Genomic DNA, 18,172 nt, shown 5'->3' on the forward strand with positions numbered 1-18,172 from the left:
TAAAAGTGGATCATGTATTCCTGGCATGCTCTGATCACAGTTTTGGGGGTGCCTTAAAGCACAACCCTTTTAAAAAACAGTGGATAATAATTACTTCTGAAATACGTGTTAATTGAACAGGATCTTCAATTTCAAATTCTTATGCAAGTATGTTGCATCTTCACACTTAGCCCACATCCACAGCTGAAACAAGCGTATGTGATACAAGAGTACATGGAAGAACTTGCTCTTGGAAGGTCATGTATAAGTGTCCAGGAAGTCTGTCAAGCCAGCGTACTGTTATTTAGCGTTATTTCACATACATGTTTCACTGTTAGGAAGCTACATGTGTAACATGGCCATAAGACCTTGATAATAGATTGAAAATACCACCTTTCATTATTGACCTTGCCTCAAGCAAGGTCCATATGAAGCCAAAAGAGATAACGTATCGGAAGGATGGCAAAGAGACCTTTTCTTCTGGGCTGGTGTTTATAACCCTGAGAGCCACAAGGAGAGTACTCGGCAGCTGCTGCCTAGGCTTCTGGTTTATGTGCTTGCTGCCCAACTGCCAGTGGCTCTTAATAGTGTGGTTTGATGGGTATAATTTTCATGGTGGCTGGTAGTGGACATGTTTACATAAGGACAGCAGAGTGTGCAACTTCCTATTGTATACTTCTCTTTAGCTGATAACTTTGGTTAGAAACAAGCCATAGTAGCCACAATTTTATCATGCAGACCACGACGGATGGTCAGTATGTCCACTTTGCATCCTCAGATAACTAGTTGTGTGTCCTCAGTTTTCATCACCACAGTGCCTAGGCAGCACCCAAGTGGGAGTAATTTTTTTTTTTTCCCCCACATCACTTTGGAATACAAAAACATGATCTCCATCGCATGGAGAGCTGAGCATGGGAGGAAGGGAATTGCCTAGGGTCAGCCATGTTCTGTGACAGTCCTGGCTCTTCAGAGCCTCATGCAGTCCCTTACACACAGAGCCAGGACTTCACCCTTCCGCGGTTCAGACTCAGAGGTGCCCTGGTCAGCAGGCTGGGAAGTGGAGGCCAAATTCCTTCCTGCAGGAAGAAGTACCATACAAGGAGCCTGTTTTCTTTTTCATGAAGAGTAAATAAATGAGGAGATTATTTTAGATTGAATATGGATGTGGGAATCCAAAATAAGGAATTCACATTAGAGTTTTTGAAATGCAAAAAAAAAAATTGAAAAATGTGATAGATTTGTCAGGCTGGTTATGTTGTAATATCCTCATATATTTTCCTTCATTTTTATTTTATAGCCTGAAGAGAAGTGCCAGTCAGAGGTAAGAGCACATCGTGTTTGACAGGCATAAGTGTTCTGTCAAGACACTCTGTATTTCATGTCTTGCTATTTTATTTCTCCATATTATGGTGCAGTAAAGTGCTCTCTTAAAATATATAGATTCGCAAGCTACGAAGAGAGTTGGATGCATCCCAAGAAAAAGTGTCAGCTCTGACAACTCAGTTGACTGCCAATGTGAGTACAACTCAGAGAACAAACACTAACAAGGAATGCATTTAATGCACCAGCTACCACCTCAGTTTTTCTAAGCGACCAAAAGATTTCTTGTGTCTAGCATTCGGTTCACATTACCTATGTGTTTAAAAAAATAACTACATGCATGTGGGACCTCTCCAAAAATAATATCCTCTGTCCTACTGAATTGTCTTATGCCTTTCTTTAAATACTGAATTATAATATTCGTTTGGCTTTATATATATGTAAACCACTTTCAGATCTTGAGAAAATCACTGAGGTCTTTTTTTATAAATAGTGTCTTGTTTGGTCATTTGGGTGGGATGAGATACAGATGAAGGTTGTAATCGGTAGGAATAAAAATTGGTGGAAACATGGGATTGAAATGCATTATACTTTGCGATTGCATAAAGATGTGGGTTAATGGCGTGATAGGTAACAGTGGCGTGAGGAGCTCTGAGAACTAATTTACAGTTACAGAGTGCACAGACCTGATTTTTACCAGTGTGGGCAATACTTCTGCTTGTTTCCTCTGAGGAATTTGATGAGTAAGTAACATAAAACACTCAGGCGAAAAAAAAGATTTGGAAGCCAGGAGGTGTTGAGGCAACGCTATGTATGACCCTGAGCAAGTTTATTTGTGTGTTCAATGCAGTAGTCACAGATAGCAGAAACCTGCAAAACAGAAGCTTGCTAGAAAAATAAGCAATTCTAGAGTAAATAAGCTACGGATGAGTAGTCATCAAATTGGATCATACTGACATCCTAGTTTGTGGGAATGAATAAACATCAGAACACATGCTACTGAAGGGGACGTTCCTGTCCATCAGCTCTCTGGATAGGTGGAATGCGAAACTTGGCACAGTAAAGGACAGCTTTCACCTGAGCAGTAACACCTATCACAAGAGGGATTCAAGGGGAAACGCACTGTGGTGTTCACTGCAGGCATTGCAGTGCTTCCTCCAGCTTGCACAATGGAAAAGGAAAACCAAGAACACAGTTAACCGAGAAGTCAAGTAAAATGGCTTTGACGGCATGTAGCCACTCGGTCACTTTCCCAAGAGGAAAAGAAAAATTTTCAAAAATCTTCCAAAAATTAAATCTTACATTTGCCTTCCAAATACAAAGAGGACTGGATACCTGAGTTGGTTTTCATCCAGAAGCTTCTTTTAGATATGAGAAAGTAAGAACCAGATTCTCTTGCGTACATTTTTTTATCATGTCGTTAAATAACCTGGCTTGTGTCCTTCAGGCAAAGAACTTGTCAGCTCTGCAACTCATCTAGCTCTGCCTTAGTTTTGTTGCGTTCTTCTTCATACGGTGTTTGGATTCGGGCGGCTGTTACTCAACACAGGGGTTAGTAGCCTGTCTCCAGGAGCAGCGAGTAGCACAGGCTGCTGTGTGCCTGCCCCAGCTGCCGTTAACTTGCCCAAGAATTTGTGTGTGGTTACTACAACTATGTAGTAGTAATGCAATACTTTGCAAAAGCAAACAAGAAATGGGCAAGTGGGACTGCATGGATTAATAATGGGATACAAACCCGTAATGCTTTGACCTGAACGTTAAGAAAGAGTTGCTCTTTCAAAACTAGATCAGGCACCTTTAAATTATCCCTCTCTGGAAACTGTTCAGTGAGCTATGGAAAATAGTTATCTTCACTTCCTAGCTGGAGCAAAACCTTGTCAAAATTCTTGCCGCTGATGGCCTGAGAAGCGTCAAAAGCTGCAGTGTGTATACAGGAAAATTCAGGGGAAAATTAATAAATTAAACAAACAGATGAATTCAGATTGCCTAGGTTAAATCCTTTTTTGAAAAAAAAAAAAAATCTTGCGTAAAGAAAATATTCATAAAGCAGTGTCTTAACAAACAGCATTTATTAGTCTTAAGTTTTTGGGGAACAGACCTGGCCTTTTACATGGAAAAAGAATATGTTCTCTGAGAAGAGGTGGCTAGAGAGTGAAATATATTACTAAGACAGTTGTAGCAACGTTTCTGCAGCAGACTGTAGCTGATTTATTGACAAATAAGGGGCAGGTCAAAGTCTATGAAGTTTAAATAGCATGAATAAAAAAAATCGCCAAATTGTAGTGAAGTGAATGAAGCAAAAATGGAATATTATCGAAATAAATGATGCTAACTTTTTTGGGGGGAGGGGGAAACCACCACCACCACCAAAAAGCCAAATGACCCCAAAACAAACAAAAACATACAGCAGCAGCATATGTTCGTCCTCCCCAACAGAAACTTTGCAGTCTGTGTTATTAAAATAAATATTTGGATTTTCCAAACATGTGTAGTGTGAAGGCTTAAATTACTTTTTGCCGTTTTCTCACAGTCTCAGCTCTGCTTATTTTCATAGGGGCTGATGGGAACGAGAGATGCACATCCCTGTGTTATTGTACTACTCGTGTTTGTTTTCATTGCGAATGTGAGAACAGTTATTTAGGATAAGTCAGCTGTGTGCTGCTGATGAATAAGTCTGGTATAGCTCTGTGAAAGGTTTTGCTATTCTGTATATATTTAGGTGAGAGAATGTCCTTTTCCGCTTAGAAAGATTTTGCACAATTTTACTTGTTACTGTGTGTGTGGAATTATTTTTAATAGAGAAATAAAATATTATTTGCTACGGTTAGTGTAGATGATTATGGCTAGTGAGACAACATATATTGAACTATGCCTGTGTTCAGCTGCCTGTGCAACTGCAAATAGACTTATATGTGTAAATAGACAGACATGTATATCTATACAACAATGTCATATCATGGCACTAGAAACATAGTACCCTTTTATCAAGTTTATTTCCATCTTCTCAATCTACTTTCCCTTCCTTTTACTTCTCAGCCATTTTCAGTTCTCAGCTGATGTCCTTAATATAATCGACATTGGGTTCTCCGTGCTTCACGGGAAACGAGCAAAGGGTCATTGGCCGAGCACCAGGAAGTTTTGGATGATATTTAGCACGTGGACCTTGGCTGCAAGCAAGGTGCACCCAAATATTGGAGAAGTCTTTGAGTTAGGTGCAGGTGTATCAGCTGATAAAGCATCTGGCAGACTGGCTACAGTGCTGCAGTAGTCCTGTCTCCATCCTTATCCCTCTCTGCAGAGAAAGCATCTCTGGACTGAACTGACTGACTTGGCGTTCAGGGTTCTCCTGTTGGGTAGCACAGTGAGAACATCCACCTCCCTGACTTCCAGTGTCTTTTTGTCTCAAATATCCACAAGGAAAATACTGATCTAGTTGGAGGGAAGTTTCTGTCTGGCCTTCCTCTATCTAAAAGCTTGCTTTATATTTTATTTACCGTTTTGTATTTTGTTTTACTTTTTAGGGTATTATCCTGAAACTTAGGGGTGATATTTGCAGGTTTTTTGTACTCTCTGGAAAAAGATTGAAACTTTTTGTGAAAAGCTCTGTGACAAGAGTTAACTACTTAACTACTTGAGGGTACCCGAAAACCATCACAAAGTAACCTTTTACATGTAAATAAGGCCCACATAAAAAGTCAAAGATTAAGTCTGATTTCGAAAATGAACAGCAGGAGATGTTTAGAATCTCTCTACATTTTGTGATGGGAGCTCTTTACATGCCACTGCTTGGAATAGCTTGGGGACGTGGCTAGATAACCAAGGACATCTTTCCATGCCTTTTTGGTATCAGGAATACTTTCAGGTGACAAGGTGTATTCCCTAAGACATCCCTTAAAAGTCTCAGTTTCTTAATCTGTGAGAAGTTTCCCCCCAAATTGAATCTAATATGTCTTTCTGTTTCAACAAAGTGGTGAAATGTGTTTTCCATTTATCACAAAATCGAAGCAGCTTTAAACAACTGAGAAAAGTACATGAACTGGATTAGTTTGAGATGTGGCTCTTCAAAGGACCTTAACTCCTAGGGACCCAGAAGGTGGTTTTGTTCTCAGACATATTCTGGATGTAGGATTCCACATTTTACAGAATAAATGAGAATTCCAAACTGGAAAAAAATCCCGCTTTGCTGCTCTGTTAGAGTATGTCTGAGAGAACTGTCCTGGCTGTTGAAATCATGGTATCAGAGAAGCGGATGTAGCCGCTGACTGCGGAGCCACCTTCAGGAAATCTCCTACGGATGTGCCAGGTCACAGCGTTACTCCTACGTCTGTGTTTTCTAAAGTGTTTGGTAGCAGCTGCTGCAGAAGCAGGGCATGGTTTATAGCCTAAAACTGCATCATTTTGTAGTGTGCTACTGGTAGGAGTCATACATGAAAGGGCTGTCATTTTCTAAAAATCTGAAATTGGTCTGTTATCTTTGGCATTTGTAATTTTCCACAATTAAATTGTTCCTGGTAATTTGTTTGCAAATACTTACACCACGTATGCGCTACTCATTTGACCTTTTCTGATCAGTGTTGTTTTCTCTGTATCATTTACACAACAAACAATGCAATGCAGGAGGTGGTCCATTTAGATACCTGCAGAAATATTCTTCTTGTGGTGGGGAGAGAACAAACGACTTCTCTGTGGGTTAATTTTCAGGCTCACCTGGTGGCAGCATTTGAGCAGAGCCTGGGGAACATGACCATCAGACTGCAGAGCCTGACAATGACGGCGGAACAAAAGGCAAGCCTGAAAAGTATCTGGGGAAGTCTTAACTTCTGTTTCCAGCATTGTTGCTCATGCTCCTTCTGTAGTTGTGGGGGAAGAAAAAAAATCATATACACCATTTGCCTTAGTTTCCTCAACTGTAGTGACAGAGTAAAATGTAATACAAATTTTGTATAAAATATTTGTTTTCCTCACTGCGGCATTGTGACAACTGATCAGGTTATTCCTATAAATTGTTGCTTTGGACACAAGTCCTTCAGTATTGCATTTTTTTGTAATAAATTTCTTCCCAATGCATCCACACATGTGCATGTTCAAGAGAAACACCAAGAAAAATCCTTGCAAGACAGGCAGCATTGGGGTTTTGGACAATATACTTAAATATACATTATTTCTGTATTACAGAGCGTGTACATTTTTTTTGTATCATAATAGCCCAGCTATTTTGCAGCCTTTTGAGGGTGTGCTTCCCCAGGTATACCAAACCTCATTTTCATCTCCTTGTGCATACATGTTTCATAAATTCTCTATCAACTACCAATGCTCAGATTGAAATGTGGCTTCTTTGGAGCAGTTAGATACCATCTGCATTTTCCAACACGTCACCATGGTTTTTTTTTTTTTCTTATGCAAGGACTCCGAACTAAATGAGTTAAGGAAGACTATTGAACTACTGAAGAAGCAAAATGCTGCTGCCCAGGCTGCCATCAACGGAGTCATCAACACACCTGAGCTCAACTGCAAAGGTGAGAAGCAAGCACTACATTTAGTGACTCTGTGGTGCTCATGGGACTTTATGCCTCTTGGTAGTATCTGATGTGACCATCAGAGATCAGCTTTGTCTCATGACCATGCTCTAGTTACTTGTTTTGGTATCATATGGGGATTTGAGATGGGTATCTGTGTAAATAGTGCGGTCAGTTCTACAGAAGTAAATGGATGTGTTAGACACGTGAGAAGGCATTTTAACAAAGCTTTTCCACCTTCAGTGTGAGCTCACTGAATTTGCTATAAGCATTTAGTAGTTCACCCATCTAGACACTGATGTGAAGCAACAGGGAGCAGAGATCCCCGTTTCAGAGCTGTCAGGCACTTGGCTTTATTTTCTTTGGTGTTTCGGTAATTTCCAATATAAAGTCTGAATGCAGTCCTCTCTTATCTCACTTCTCTTAACTTATCCCCTTAATTTACACTTATAGCAAATTTGTTACATAATTTTGACACTGCCTCCATTCATTTTCAGGACCAGCAGCTGCTCAACCCACAGACCTGCGGATCCGAAGGCAGCACTCTTCGGATAGCGTCTCCAGTATTAACAGTGCTACCAGTCACTCCAGTGTGGGAAGCAACATAGAGAGTGATTCAAAGAAAAAGAAGAGGAAGAATTGGGTGAGTGTATTTTAACAGATTGTGTGACATTTATATAAAATTGTCAGAACATGCATGGTGAAATCTAGCCACTCAGCTCCTCCTTCCTCCCCTCATGCAACAGGTCAGCACAAGGACTATGCACTGTTTAAATCCTGTGTAAACTCTCTTTTGAAGGCTTAATTGAGTTGTAAGTGATGTATATGTGTGTGTTGACTCTGCCTAGGATTGAATTTTAGCTTTACAGCCAAAAGGCCAGTCTTAAATTAAGAATAGCTGTCAAAGATCAATTCTGGCTAAAAGTAATATGATGTCCAACCCCTTAGGGAAAACTCAATGTCTGTCATTAAACAAATCCACAGTGAGAGATCATGTTTACTTTTTTTTTTTTTCTTTTTGGCTCGTAGGGCTTTCTCTTAAGTGAACATGTTAAACACTTTTAAGAGCTCTGTTTTGAACATTACTGTGGAGTTCTACAAAAAAAAAAAGACCCAATTTTTAAAAATTTATTGTGATGGACATTTTATTTTGCAAGATTTTGCAATACTTACCTGTCATTTCCCATTTTTCCTTCTTTGCTCATCATGTACTGTGTACAAGGTACCCTGTACTGGAGGAAAGGTACATTATATTAAACTCCATTTTCAACTAGACCATAACTGCCTTAGTGACCTAGTCTGATTGTAGTTTGGACTGAAGTCCCTAGATCCTTTATTGTAGCCAGTAAAGCAATCCACCCCTTCCTTCCCGCTGAATTTAAATTTCCTTGGATCTTTTGGGTGTACAGATAAGTCTGTATAGATACAAAGTGTGGTTTGAGCTGGTAAAAGCTTGATTTGTATTTGCACAATATCCTCTCAGAAAGTTCCTGAACAGTAAGAAACAGCTTCCTGAGCAGGTTCTTGTTTTTGTTTCTCTCTTATCCTGGTGGTTCTGTTTTGGGGCCAGCCTTGTTTAATATCTTTATCAATGATCTGGATGAGGGGATTGAGTGCACCCTCAGTAAGTTTGCAGATGACACCAAATTGGGTGGGAAATTTGATCTGCTCGAGGGTAGGATGGCCCTCTGATGAGCAGAGGGACCTGGACAGGCTGGACCGATGGGCCGAGGCCAACTGTATGAGGTTCAACAAGGCCAAGTGCCAGGTCCTGCACTTGCGTCACAACAACCCCATGCAACGCTACAGGCTTGGGGAAGAGTGACTGGAAAGCTGCCTGGCCAAAAAGGACCTGGGGGTGTTGTTTGACAGCCGGCTGAACATGAGCCAGCAGTGTGCCCAGGTGCCCAAGAAGGCCAACAGCATCCTGGCTTGTATCAGGTATAGTGTGGCCAGCAGGAGCAGGGAGGTGATTGTCCCCCTGTACTCGGCGCTGGTGAGGCCACACCTGGAATGCTGTGTCCAGTTTTGGGCCCCTCAGTACAAGAAAGACATTGAGGTGCTGGAGTGCGTCCAGAGAAGGGCAACAAAGCTGGTGAAGGGTCTGGAGCACAGGCCTTAGGAGGAGCGGCTGAGGGAACTGGGATTGTTTAGCCTAGAGAAGAGGAGGCTGAGGGGAGACCTTATTGCTCTCTACAACTACCTGAAAGGAGGTTGTAGTGAGGTGGGTGTTGGTCTCTTCCCCCATGTAGTTAGCAATAGGATGAGAGGAAATGGGCTTAAGCTGTGCCAGGGGAGGTTTAGATTGGATATTAGGAAAAATTTCTCCACGGAAAGGGTGGTCAAGCATTGGAACAGGCTGCTCAGAGAGGTGGTGGAGTCACCATCCCTGGAAGTGTTCAAAAAATGGGTAGATGTGGCACTTTGGGACATGGTTTAGTCTAGTCTACCCTTGATTGGTTTAGCGTGGACTTGGTAGTGTGGGTTATTGGTTGGACTGGATGATCTTAAAGGTCTTTTCCAACCTAAACGATTCTATGATTCTATGATTCTATATCTTGCCAGGTCCTTCATAACAGCAGTATTTCCACTCTGCCCCTTAAATAATTCGTTGAATGGAAAGAACGTCATCTCCAAATCCTTCTTGTGCTGATTATATGTTAGTTACAGGCAAATTAAATTGCTGTAACTTTTAAATTGCTAGCAACTCTTGATTTGTGAAACGAACCTTTTATAATCATTAAGGCTTAGTTAAGGTAAACACTTCTTAAATTTTTGCTTTAGGTTCTATTCTTTGTTATTGTAACCTAGTAGATATTATCCTACATCAGCCTACACTTCTTATTCATCAGATGACTATTTTTAAAGAAGGTTAAGGAAACATCTCCTTATTATAAAGAGGAATAAATAAGGTTTTCAGGAAGTAGAAGAAACAGGACACTGTGTTGATGTTGTTATTAAAAATGAGTACATCCTCACTGTAAAATGAAGATTGGAAATTAAATCAGTAATTTACTGAGAAAAATATGTAAGTTGAGTCTGATTCACACATTGTTTATTCCACAAATACTGGGGAAGTTCTCAGCTGAAATTTTTTTCGTTATATATAGAAACAACACAGCTGTCCCTTCAGAGCTGAAACACCAGATTTTCAACATTTCTCACTGTAGGAGCCTTTGTCGAGTTTAAAAATAACTTTCAGCTCATATTAAGCCAGCCTGTTTACAACATGTAATTTGCGATAGCGTTAAACGGTGTTCATAGGGTATCCTGAGTTGGAAGGGACCCATGAGGATTATCAAGTGCAAACCCTGACTCCACGCAGGGCAATCTAAACGTTAAACCATATACCTAAGAGCATTGTCCAAATGCTTCTTGAACACTAACTGTTGAACTGTAACTTTGGGATAACATCAGTTTAATCACATGAATTCATTCTTTTTGTGGTTTGGAAAACGGCCGTCACTTTTAAAAAGGTTATTTTAGTTGCAGGTAGGTAGAGAAGATTCAGTCTTTTCACCTGGTGAAATACCCATTCCTGCAAGGAAGAACACAATATTAACTTGGCTGTTAGCCAAAATGTTCTGTCTCAGCTAAGGAGAAAATGTAATTTAAGTAGTTAAGAGATTTGGGTCTGGTGTCTCCCTCAAGTAATGCAAAAGATGACCGTATGTTGTTTGAAACACCTGGGTTTGGAAAATAACAGAGTTCCAGTTTTAAAGTAACTGTTGGTCTTTGTTGATTATTGGTCATGTTTGTCTTAGAAATCCAAAGCTTTCCTTATCACTGGCTTTATCTTTTAAAACATGTCTTTTTTCCTTCCCCCACTTCCTTTTGCTTGCGCTTCTTCCGGCAGGTCAATGAGGTAAGGAAGACCTACTTTAAACTATGAGATACAAAGCTAACCCATCCATTTACATCACTAACCGTTTCCGCATCATTAACCTTGTCTGAGCCACATTACGTTATAGCTGCAAGTTGTTACAACATCGCTGTAAATCTTGTTGCACTGAACAGAATCTGCTATAAAATAGTTACCATAAAAATAGGAAGCATTGATATGCAGTCCTATTGACCTTATTAATCTCATAAAATAGTTAAGGAAAAAAGCTTGTTTATTCTTTTTTACCCATATTAAAATGTATGTGAGTATGGCTGTATCATCTGGAGTATTTGCATGTTAAGAGTTTTTACTCTGTGGCTTTTTTTGCCTGGTTTCATCCTTAACGATGTGCCTACTGTTGTGGTCTTGTTTTTTTCAGTTACGCAGCTCCTTCAAGCAAGCTTTTGGTAAAAAGAAATCTCCCAAGTCAGCATCTTCTCATTCAGATATTGAGGAGATGACTGATTCTTCGTTACCTTCATCACCAAAGCTACCACACCATAACTCCACTGTTTCAACACCGTTGCTGAGAGCTTCCCATTCCAATTCTCTGTAAGTGATTTTTTTAATTTTTAAATAGAAAATGGAGTGGAAGGCATCTTGCTGCATTGGTAGAGGAAAAGAGAAACATCATGCTTTGGAGACATCCAGTGTTTTCCATGCTAGCTTTACAGGACATCTCTGGGCCGCTTTACAGAAACAGTCAGAGGCAAAATGTACCCCACACCATCCTGTCGCCTTTGATGCCTCTGTCTAAGAATCTGCACATCTGTATAAGCCTTACAAGAGTCTGACAGCTGTTCAGTTACATGCACTGCTAAAACCAGCTGTTCACCGTGAGGCCGCAGCAGAAGACACAGTGGGCCAGACAGGATTGCCCCGTAGGTCAGGGCTGGTCTGTTGCCGCTGATCAGTCCTGCTCCTAAGCATCACTTACGTTATCTCCCAGAGCGGTGCTGTGTTTTGCTAAGTGTTTTGGGTAAAATCCTTAACCCTGTCACACTGGCACAAGAATGAGCAAAGATCACACTTTCAACTGCTGTCTATTTTGAATGTTCTGTAGTCAAAGGAGGTCACAGGCAGAGGACAGAAAGGTTGAATTTATACATTCAGGGAATGAAAGATATGTAAGCTGCTTCCCAACCCAGTACCTTTGCATTAGTGTCCAGGAAGCCAAAATCATTATATCGTTACTGTAGTATAATTTAATATTTCATTGGGGTGCTCTCTCAGCAGAACATATTGAGTATGAAGAGTATTTATAACCAGGGTGACCTTGGCGTGCAGAATTAATTGGATCTCTTGCTGTTAATGAAACAAGCCAGGCCAAGTCTGGGATTTTGTTTTCTCTGTTGGCTAAAGACAGCACATATTGTACTAATCTGCAATGATGTGTTCCCAATTAAGTTGACAAATTCAGATAAAGGTAAGGATTTACTGGAAATCAAACAGCATGGTTTAGTGATACAGCTGAACTCATCTGATGGCTTGTGCCTGATGAATGGAGATGATCCGCTCCTCGCTTCATCTGTACCTCCCCAGCCACCTGTGCCTGGTCCTTCCCTTGCGCTGGCTCTGCTGCTTCTCAGACAACTCCACTGAGCCAATGCAACATGCTAAATTATGTGAAAAATAATTTGACAGAAATGGGAACAGGTTTTTTTTCCCCCAGGTTGCTGGGCTGGCTCAGCTCAGAGATTTGATCCGACTCTAATGTGCCTCAGCTGGCGTAAGCATGGGGGCATGACAGCAGCACAGCCAGGAGCAGGCTGGGGAAGAGGTGTGAGAAACAAATGTGTCCTTTGGGTAGTAGCAAGCTATTGTGTAGGCTCATCTGTAGGGTCAAACCATACCCTTCTGCTTGGGTGTGTATGCAAATGAGATGTAGACTTTAAAGTCAGGACGACTTCTCTGCTGCCTGACTCATTTTATGTTCATGGGAAGGTCACAAGCAATCTTGATGCTTCGTTTTGGCCACCTGTGATACAAAGTTAAATAATTGTGTTACCGCACTGTTTTGAGTCTGAAGTTGTATTTTAGAATGTGTCTGGAAAACTTTGTAAAACAGATTTTCTATTAATTCTATCAGTAGCTTCGTCACTTGAGTAGGATAAATAAATACAGAAAGTTGTAAGAGGCAGTGTTGTGAAACATGTAATTACCAGCCAGCCTTACAACCCTGTAGATGTCATGCAAAGCTTCCAGCCTGATTTCAGATCAAATGCATTTGAGTACCCAAACTTGAAGTTTTGCCTATCACTTATTTTCACATGAAGAGGTGAAAACAATAGCAATAGTTTCCAGCCGTATAATAATGATGAAATGTTAGTAGCAGAAGATAATCCCTGTGAACTTTTTTTTAAAGCTTCTCCAGTCTCTTGAGCCTAACGTGGTGAGTTTCTGGTGACTACGGCAAGCTGTGCTTTAGAAATCTAAGGCCAGAAAATTGTCAAATGATGATCCTGTCTATCATCGGTCAAAATGCTATGTGCAGATGTCTTATCTTGACATGAAAGCCAAAAGGCTAAACATGAGAAAAGAGTAAATACGCAAACTGAGGGAAGGCTAGAGCACAAGTAAAACTTGTGTATTTTGGCTTATTGGCTTTTGGTGGGGAAAACGTCTCTCGTTAACCTGATTTAGGGAGAAACATTTTAAATGAAATCTCCCTTAAAGCACGCAGCTGTGTAGTAGATCTTTATATAGATACACTTATGAATGTGCTGAAATGTTACTCACTCAGAATCTTTCTTTGTCGGAGGAGGGAAGAAAAACGCCACCAAAAATTTTTTTAGGCATGAGTGCTTTAAAGCGAGCAGGAATTTATCACGCTTCAATAGGTGTAGAGTTCTAAAGCCCTCCAGAACAGTTCGGGGAAACCCAGCTGTGCACACCTGGTGAGCTTTAAATCTGTCTGTAAACTCATCAATCTCCAACCAACTGTTGTTACTGCCTGCACCCCCTTAATTTTTTTAGATTTTGGCTTTAGAAGTTTTCCTTTATGGCAACTAACATGAAAAAAATGAAGACTATCCAATAGTAGGTGACTTCCAGAATTCTGTTTCAGGTGCTGATTAAAGAAAAATAACCCTCAGACATATTTATTTCACTAGTCTCTAATGTTTCCATGACCTATTTAATATCTGATTTATGGTATCACTAATCCAATAAGCCAAAACTGTTGCCTGCTTCCTGCAGAATAAAAGGGTTTTTTTCCTCCTTTACCAATAAGTGATGGAGTAGCACTATCTGAAAAGTAACAAATGGTCTCGTTCAATGTCTATTTTTCAATCTTCTCCAGTATTTCTGAATGCACTGATAGTGAAGCCGAAACGGTCATGCAGTTACGAAACGAACTAAGAGACAAGGAGATGAAGTTGACTGATATTCGTCTAGAAGCCCTTAGCTCCGCTCATCAGCTTGACCAGCTCCGGGAGGCGATGAACAGAATGCAGGTAAGAAATAACCACACCAAATATTGCAGTCTATGTTGACATGTTAAAGATTGGTCAACCTGTGACACAGTAAAGATCTGAAAGAAGGTAAATTTGAATTTTTGAATGCTTACTAAAAGTTATGTCTAGCTTTGTGCCAGTGTTAAACCTTGTACCTTCATTAAAAGTCAGCTTGAACATACAAATTCTGCTGCCCTCAACTCTGCAGCTGTAACTGTTTCAACACTAGAAACCCACGGGGAGGTCATTTTGTTGACTGTCAGAAACATCTTAAAATGTTCCCATGCTCTCTGCCTTAAAGCAGCTGCATTTCAGTGTTTAGTGAATTTCCACATATTTGTGTTTTCTAGGATACTTTGAAAAGTTTCGTGGAAGGGATGTCGTAATAATTAAAATCATGAATTTATTAAAATAAATATTGTGAAAATGGCATTTCTGCTAAACTAGTATTTATTCTTAAGTTACCTATGTTGCTCTCTTTTAAGTGTATGTTTTCACTGTGCCTTCTAACGCCTGACTTGTCTTTTTAAGAGTGAGATTGAAAAATTAAAAGCAGAAAATGACCGGCTGAAATCTGAAAACCACGGCAGCTGTAGCAGGGCTCAGTCTCAGGTTTCCATTTCATCCTCTCCAAGACATTCAGTGGGTCTCTCTCAACACAGTTTGAACCTTACGGAGTCAACCAGTCTTGGTGAGTTTAATGAGAAAGGCGGTGGGCAGGTTTCATCCTGCACTTGGAAGATTTGGTTTGGTTAGCCATGGAAAAATGAAAGCATGAAAATTATAACAGTTGAAGTGTGGAAATATGTCAGGAGCTGGCATAAAGCCGCCTTTTTAAATGTTGTCATAGGTCTGCTACACCCTAGATCGGAGTTGTCCAATTATGACCTCAGCTGCAAAGAGTCATGTTTAAAGCCATTTAACGGTGTACATTTGCCAGGGGATATATCATAGGAAGGAAAATACAGAGTAACTGACTAAAAATTTTCAATGACCTTCACTTTTTAGGAGTGATATTGGTATTTGGTAGGGAAGTCAGTAAAGCCAGTTCTTACGTTTTACCTCTGGGTATGCGAAGCCCAGATGTGTTGTGTTTGACTACAATAGATGTGTTGGCGTAAACCAGAATAGTCTTCAGTGTTATTAAGATACAGCTGTGAAGCTGTTGATGCTTTCTGTTCACAGACATGCTGTTAGATGACACTGGAGATGGCTCTGCCCGGAAAGAAGGAGGCAGGCACGTCAAAATAGTTGTCAACTTTCAGGATGAGATGAAATGGAAGGAGGTGAGTTGCGTTTCATCCCCAGCTTTGAAATATAAGTGACTTTGGAATGGGGCAGAGAAGTCAAATCCAATTTGTTTTGGAGGCTTTTATTTGCCAAGATTTTTTTTTAATTTTCTCTGCAAAATATTTCATTGGTGTATCACTAGTGATAGCCAAGGCACTAAGACCCCACTTCCTTGGAACTGCTGAGAGCCAACACCACCAGTTCAGGTTGTCTCATGGACTCACTGGTGACAGCTTTTTATTTTACAGTTTCTTGTTGGTGCCATCAGCACTGGCCATGAAGCATGTTCGTAACACAGGATTGCTAGACTAGACCATGTATCAGCAGTGCAGGTGGTAACATTAGAATTTAAGTCTTTCAGTAGTATCTCCGAAAACCAGGCCACTCTTTCGGCATCAAAGAGGTTAGCAGACTAGTCCGCACCTTGGGATAGCATCTGTTTAAGACTGGTATGTTAAAAGCTGCACAAAGCTCTTGGGCCTTTCTGTTAAACTTCAATGAAATTTTAACTAACAATGGAAACGATCCAGGGTGTAGATAGAAGGTGCACCAAAATACTGTAAGGACCGATATTCCACAAGAACTTAATGGATCCAAACTGGGAGATCTTGTCGTTCTAGTTCAAGTTGTCCTCTCTGGTACAAGTTTTCCATTTAGAATGACATCTTTCAGGTGTTCTCCATTCTCAAGTAATTAAAAGAATCCTAAATACCCAAATAAATTTCAGATATTGTAAAATTGCAGCCCACCTCATATATGTAATGCATGCATGAATGTACTACACAGTCTTTACCAAGCACTGACCTTGCTATCTCACATTATGAGTACCTATAAAAGTGCATTTAAGAAATAATTTGATGTCTTTTGTAAGGGGGGGGGACAAAAATTTGAATAATCAGAAATAAAATTGACTCAGCGGATCTTTCTGTTAAATACCAATTTTGCATTAATAAATTACAGCCCTGGATAAACAAATTAACATTACTACTATCTTGCTAATTCTATTGGACTCCACTGTGCTCACACTCAGTGGAGGTATCATGTGGAAATGATTCCTTACGTTTTAGTTGAACTTGAAGTCTTATGACAGAAATTGGTTTTTCTTCAATGAATGTTTCACAGTGAGTGCAGCTATAGAAGAACAGAAAAATGAGGTGCGTTTCGGTTTTTTCGTCTGCCTTAGAAATCAGAAACAAAATTATCAACTTAAGTGCTGTGATACACCAAACATAACACACAATTTGTTATATATACATATATATAAAAGTCTCTCTCTATGTATAGCTATATATACATATAACCACATATAATTTTTATATATATATTTAGATTTCTATGTCCATGGCAGCATTTCTAGAAGTAAATAGGATAAACCTTGCAAATGCAACATATTTGATTGTGAAGTCATAGAAAAATGAACATGCCGTGAACTTTTCTGCCTAATATTTTCTAAGAGTCTTTCTGTCTTTTTGCTACGCTGTAATCCTCTCAGAGGTTTTTTAATTGGTCATGGATTGATCAATAAATACCTTTTACTTAACATCAGTACCACTTCAGTATCCTTTAGATTTGTGACTCTAAAACGTTTAGTAGAAAAGAAGGATTTCATATAGCATTCAGAATTCACCATATAGACTGGTAAAGATGCACCTTAACTTTAAAAAAAAAAGGAACAATCAAAGGGGAAAAAAAATAGCCAGCATTTTAATTACATTAGACAGACTTGTGTGATAGTGAGGATTTATTTATTAACTTAAATTCACATTTCTATGCATTTAGGATTCGAGGCCTCGCACCTTCCTCATAGGCTGCATTGGAGTCAGCGGCAAGACCAAATGGGATGTTCTGGATGGGGTTGTAAGACGGTTGTTTAAGGTTAGTGAGTACAATTTGCTGTGTGCTTGAATTCTCCTATTAGATTTTGACGGTACCAAGCAATGTTTAACTTGCTGTCATTATTACTACTACGGCATAGAACAAAGTCACAGAGATTTCAATGCTGCCTAACTTTTGGTGTTCCTTTTTCACCCTAGGAGTATATCATTCACGTGGATCCCGTGAGCCAGCTGGGACTGAATTCAGACAGCGTTCTGGGCTACAGCATTGGAGAAATCAAACGCACTAATAGTGCAGAGACACCTGAGCTGTTGCCCTGTGGCTATCTAGTTGGAGAAAACAACACTATTTCAGTTACCATCAAAGGTAGTTACTTGACCTGTCTGTTGTAGTTCTCACTAATTACGGTTTTATCAAAGTATGCTGCGTCAAGAAACTCAGAGGAGTAGAAACTTTTTATTGTGTTTCTTTTTCCTGTCCCTGCCTTTTATTTACTGGTCCTTCTTATTTTCATTTGATAAAGACGGCACTTAGAGTATGCTGGGTCTATAAATTCAGCGAATTTTCAACCTGTAACAGTAGGAATAATTACACACACAGCAGTTTTCTCCACATACCTTGAACTGGTGCCTGGAGTTGTCCTGGAGAAGACCTCACACCACAAGGGATGCAGTGGAGTTTTTTGAACAGCAAAGTACCTTCCAAATGAATAAAGCCTCAGAATTTCGTTACCTCTTTGTAACAGATATAGTTGTTATTTCCTTCATGCAGGGTAAAAAAATGCTTGATTTAACTTGCTTGATTGGTTTTGCTGAAGAGTCCCTCCTTAGGCACCAGTAAGGAGGGATCCCAGAATTCATGGGACTAAAATCTGGATTTTTTTCAGAACGTAT

At 40.0% G+C, this 18,172-nt stretch overlaps 1 protein-coding gene across 4 annotated transcripts in view; it reads left to right on the plus strand.

Moving 5' to 3' along the window:
- Positions 1-18,172, plus strand: part of NAV2 (neuron navigator 2) — a 233,966-nt gene that overhangs the window by 204,433 nt on the left and 11,361 nt on the right. For 2 of the 4 annotated variants that reach the window (XM_075713174.1, XM_075713175.1), the window contains 12 exons: positions 1,277-1,300; positions 1,420-1,494; positions 6,001-6,084; positions 6,704-6,815; positions 7,313-7,458; positions 10,672-10,680; positions 11,078-11,250; positions 14,000-14,153; positions 14,685-14,844; positions 15,339-15,439; positions 17,223-17,318; positions 17,477-17,645. In XM_075713174.1, coding sequence (XP_075569289.1) covers positions 1,277-1,300; positions 1,420-1,494; positions 6,001-6,084; positions 6,704-6,815; positions 7,313-7,458; positions 10,672-10,680; positions 11,078-11,250; positions 14,000-14,153; positions 14,685-14,844; positions 15,339-15,439; positions 17,223-17,318; positions 17,477-17,645 — 1,303 coding nt within the window. The remainder of the gene's footprint in view (positions 1-1,276; positions 1,301-1,419; positions 1,495-6,000; positions 6,085-6,703; positions 6,816-7,312; positions 7,459-10,671; positions 10,681-11,077; positions 11,251-13,999; positions 14,154-14,684; positions 14,845-15,338; positions 15,440-17,222; positions 17,319-17,476; positions 17,646-18,172) is intronic. The other 2 variants (XM_075713176.1, XM_075713178.1) reach the window with 1 other exon arrangement.

The sequence above is a fragment of the Pelecanus crispus genome, chromosome 6, assembly GCF_030463565.1.
Source record: "Pelecanus crispus isolate bPelCri1 chromosome 6, bPelCri1.pri, whole genome shotgun sequence".
In the NCBI taxonomy this organism is placed as follows: domain Eukaryota; kingdom Metazoa; phylum Chordata; class Aves; order Pelecaniformes; family Pelecanidae; genus Pelecanus; species Pelecanus crispus.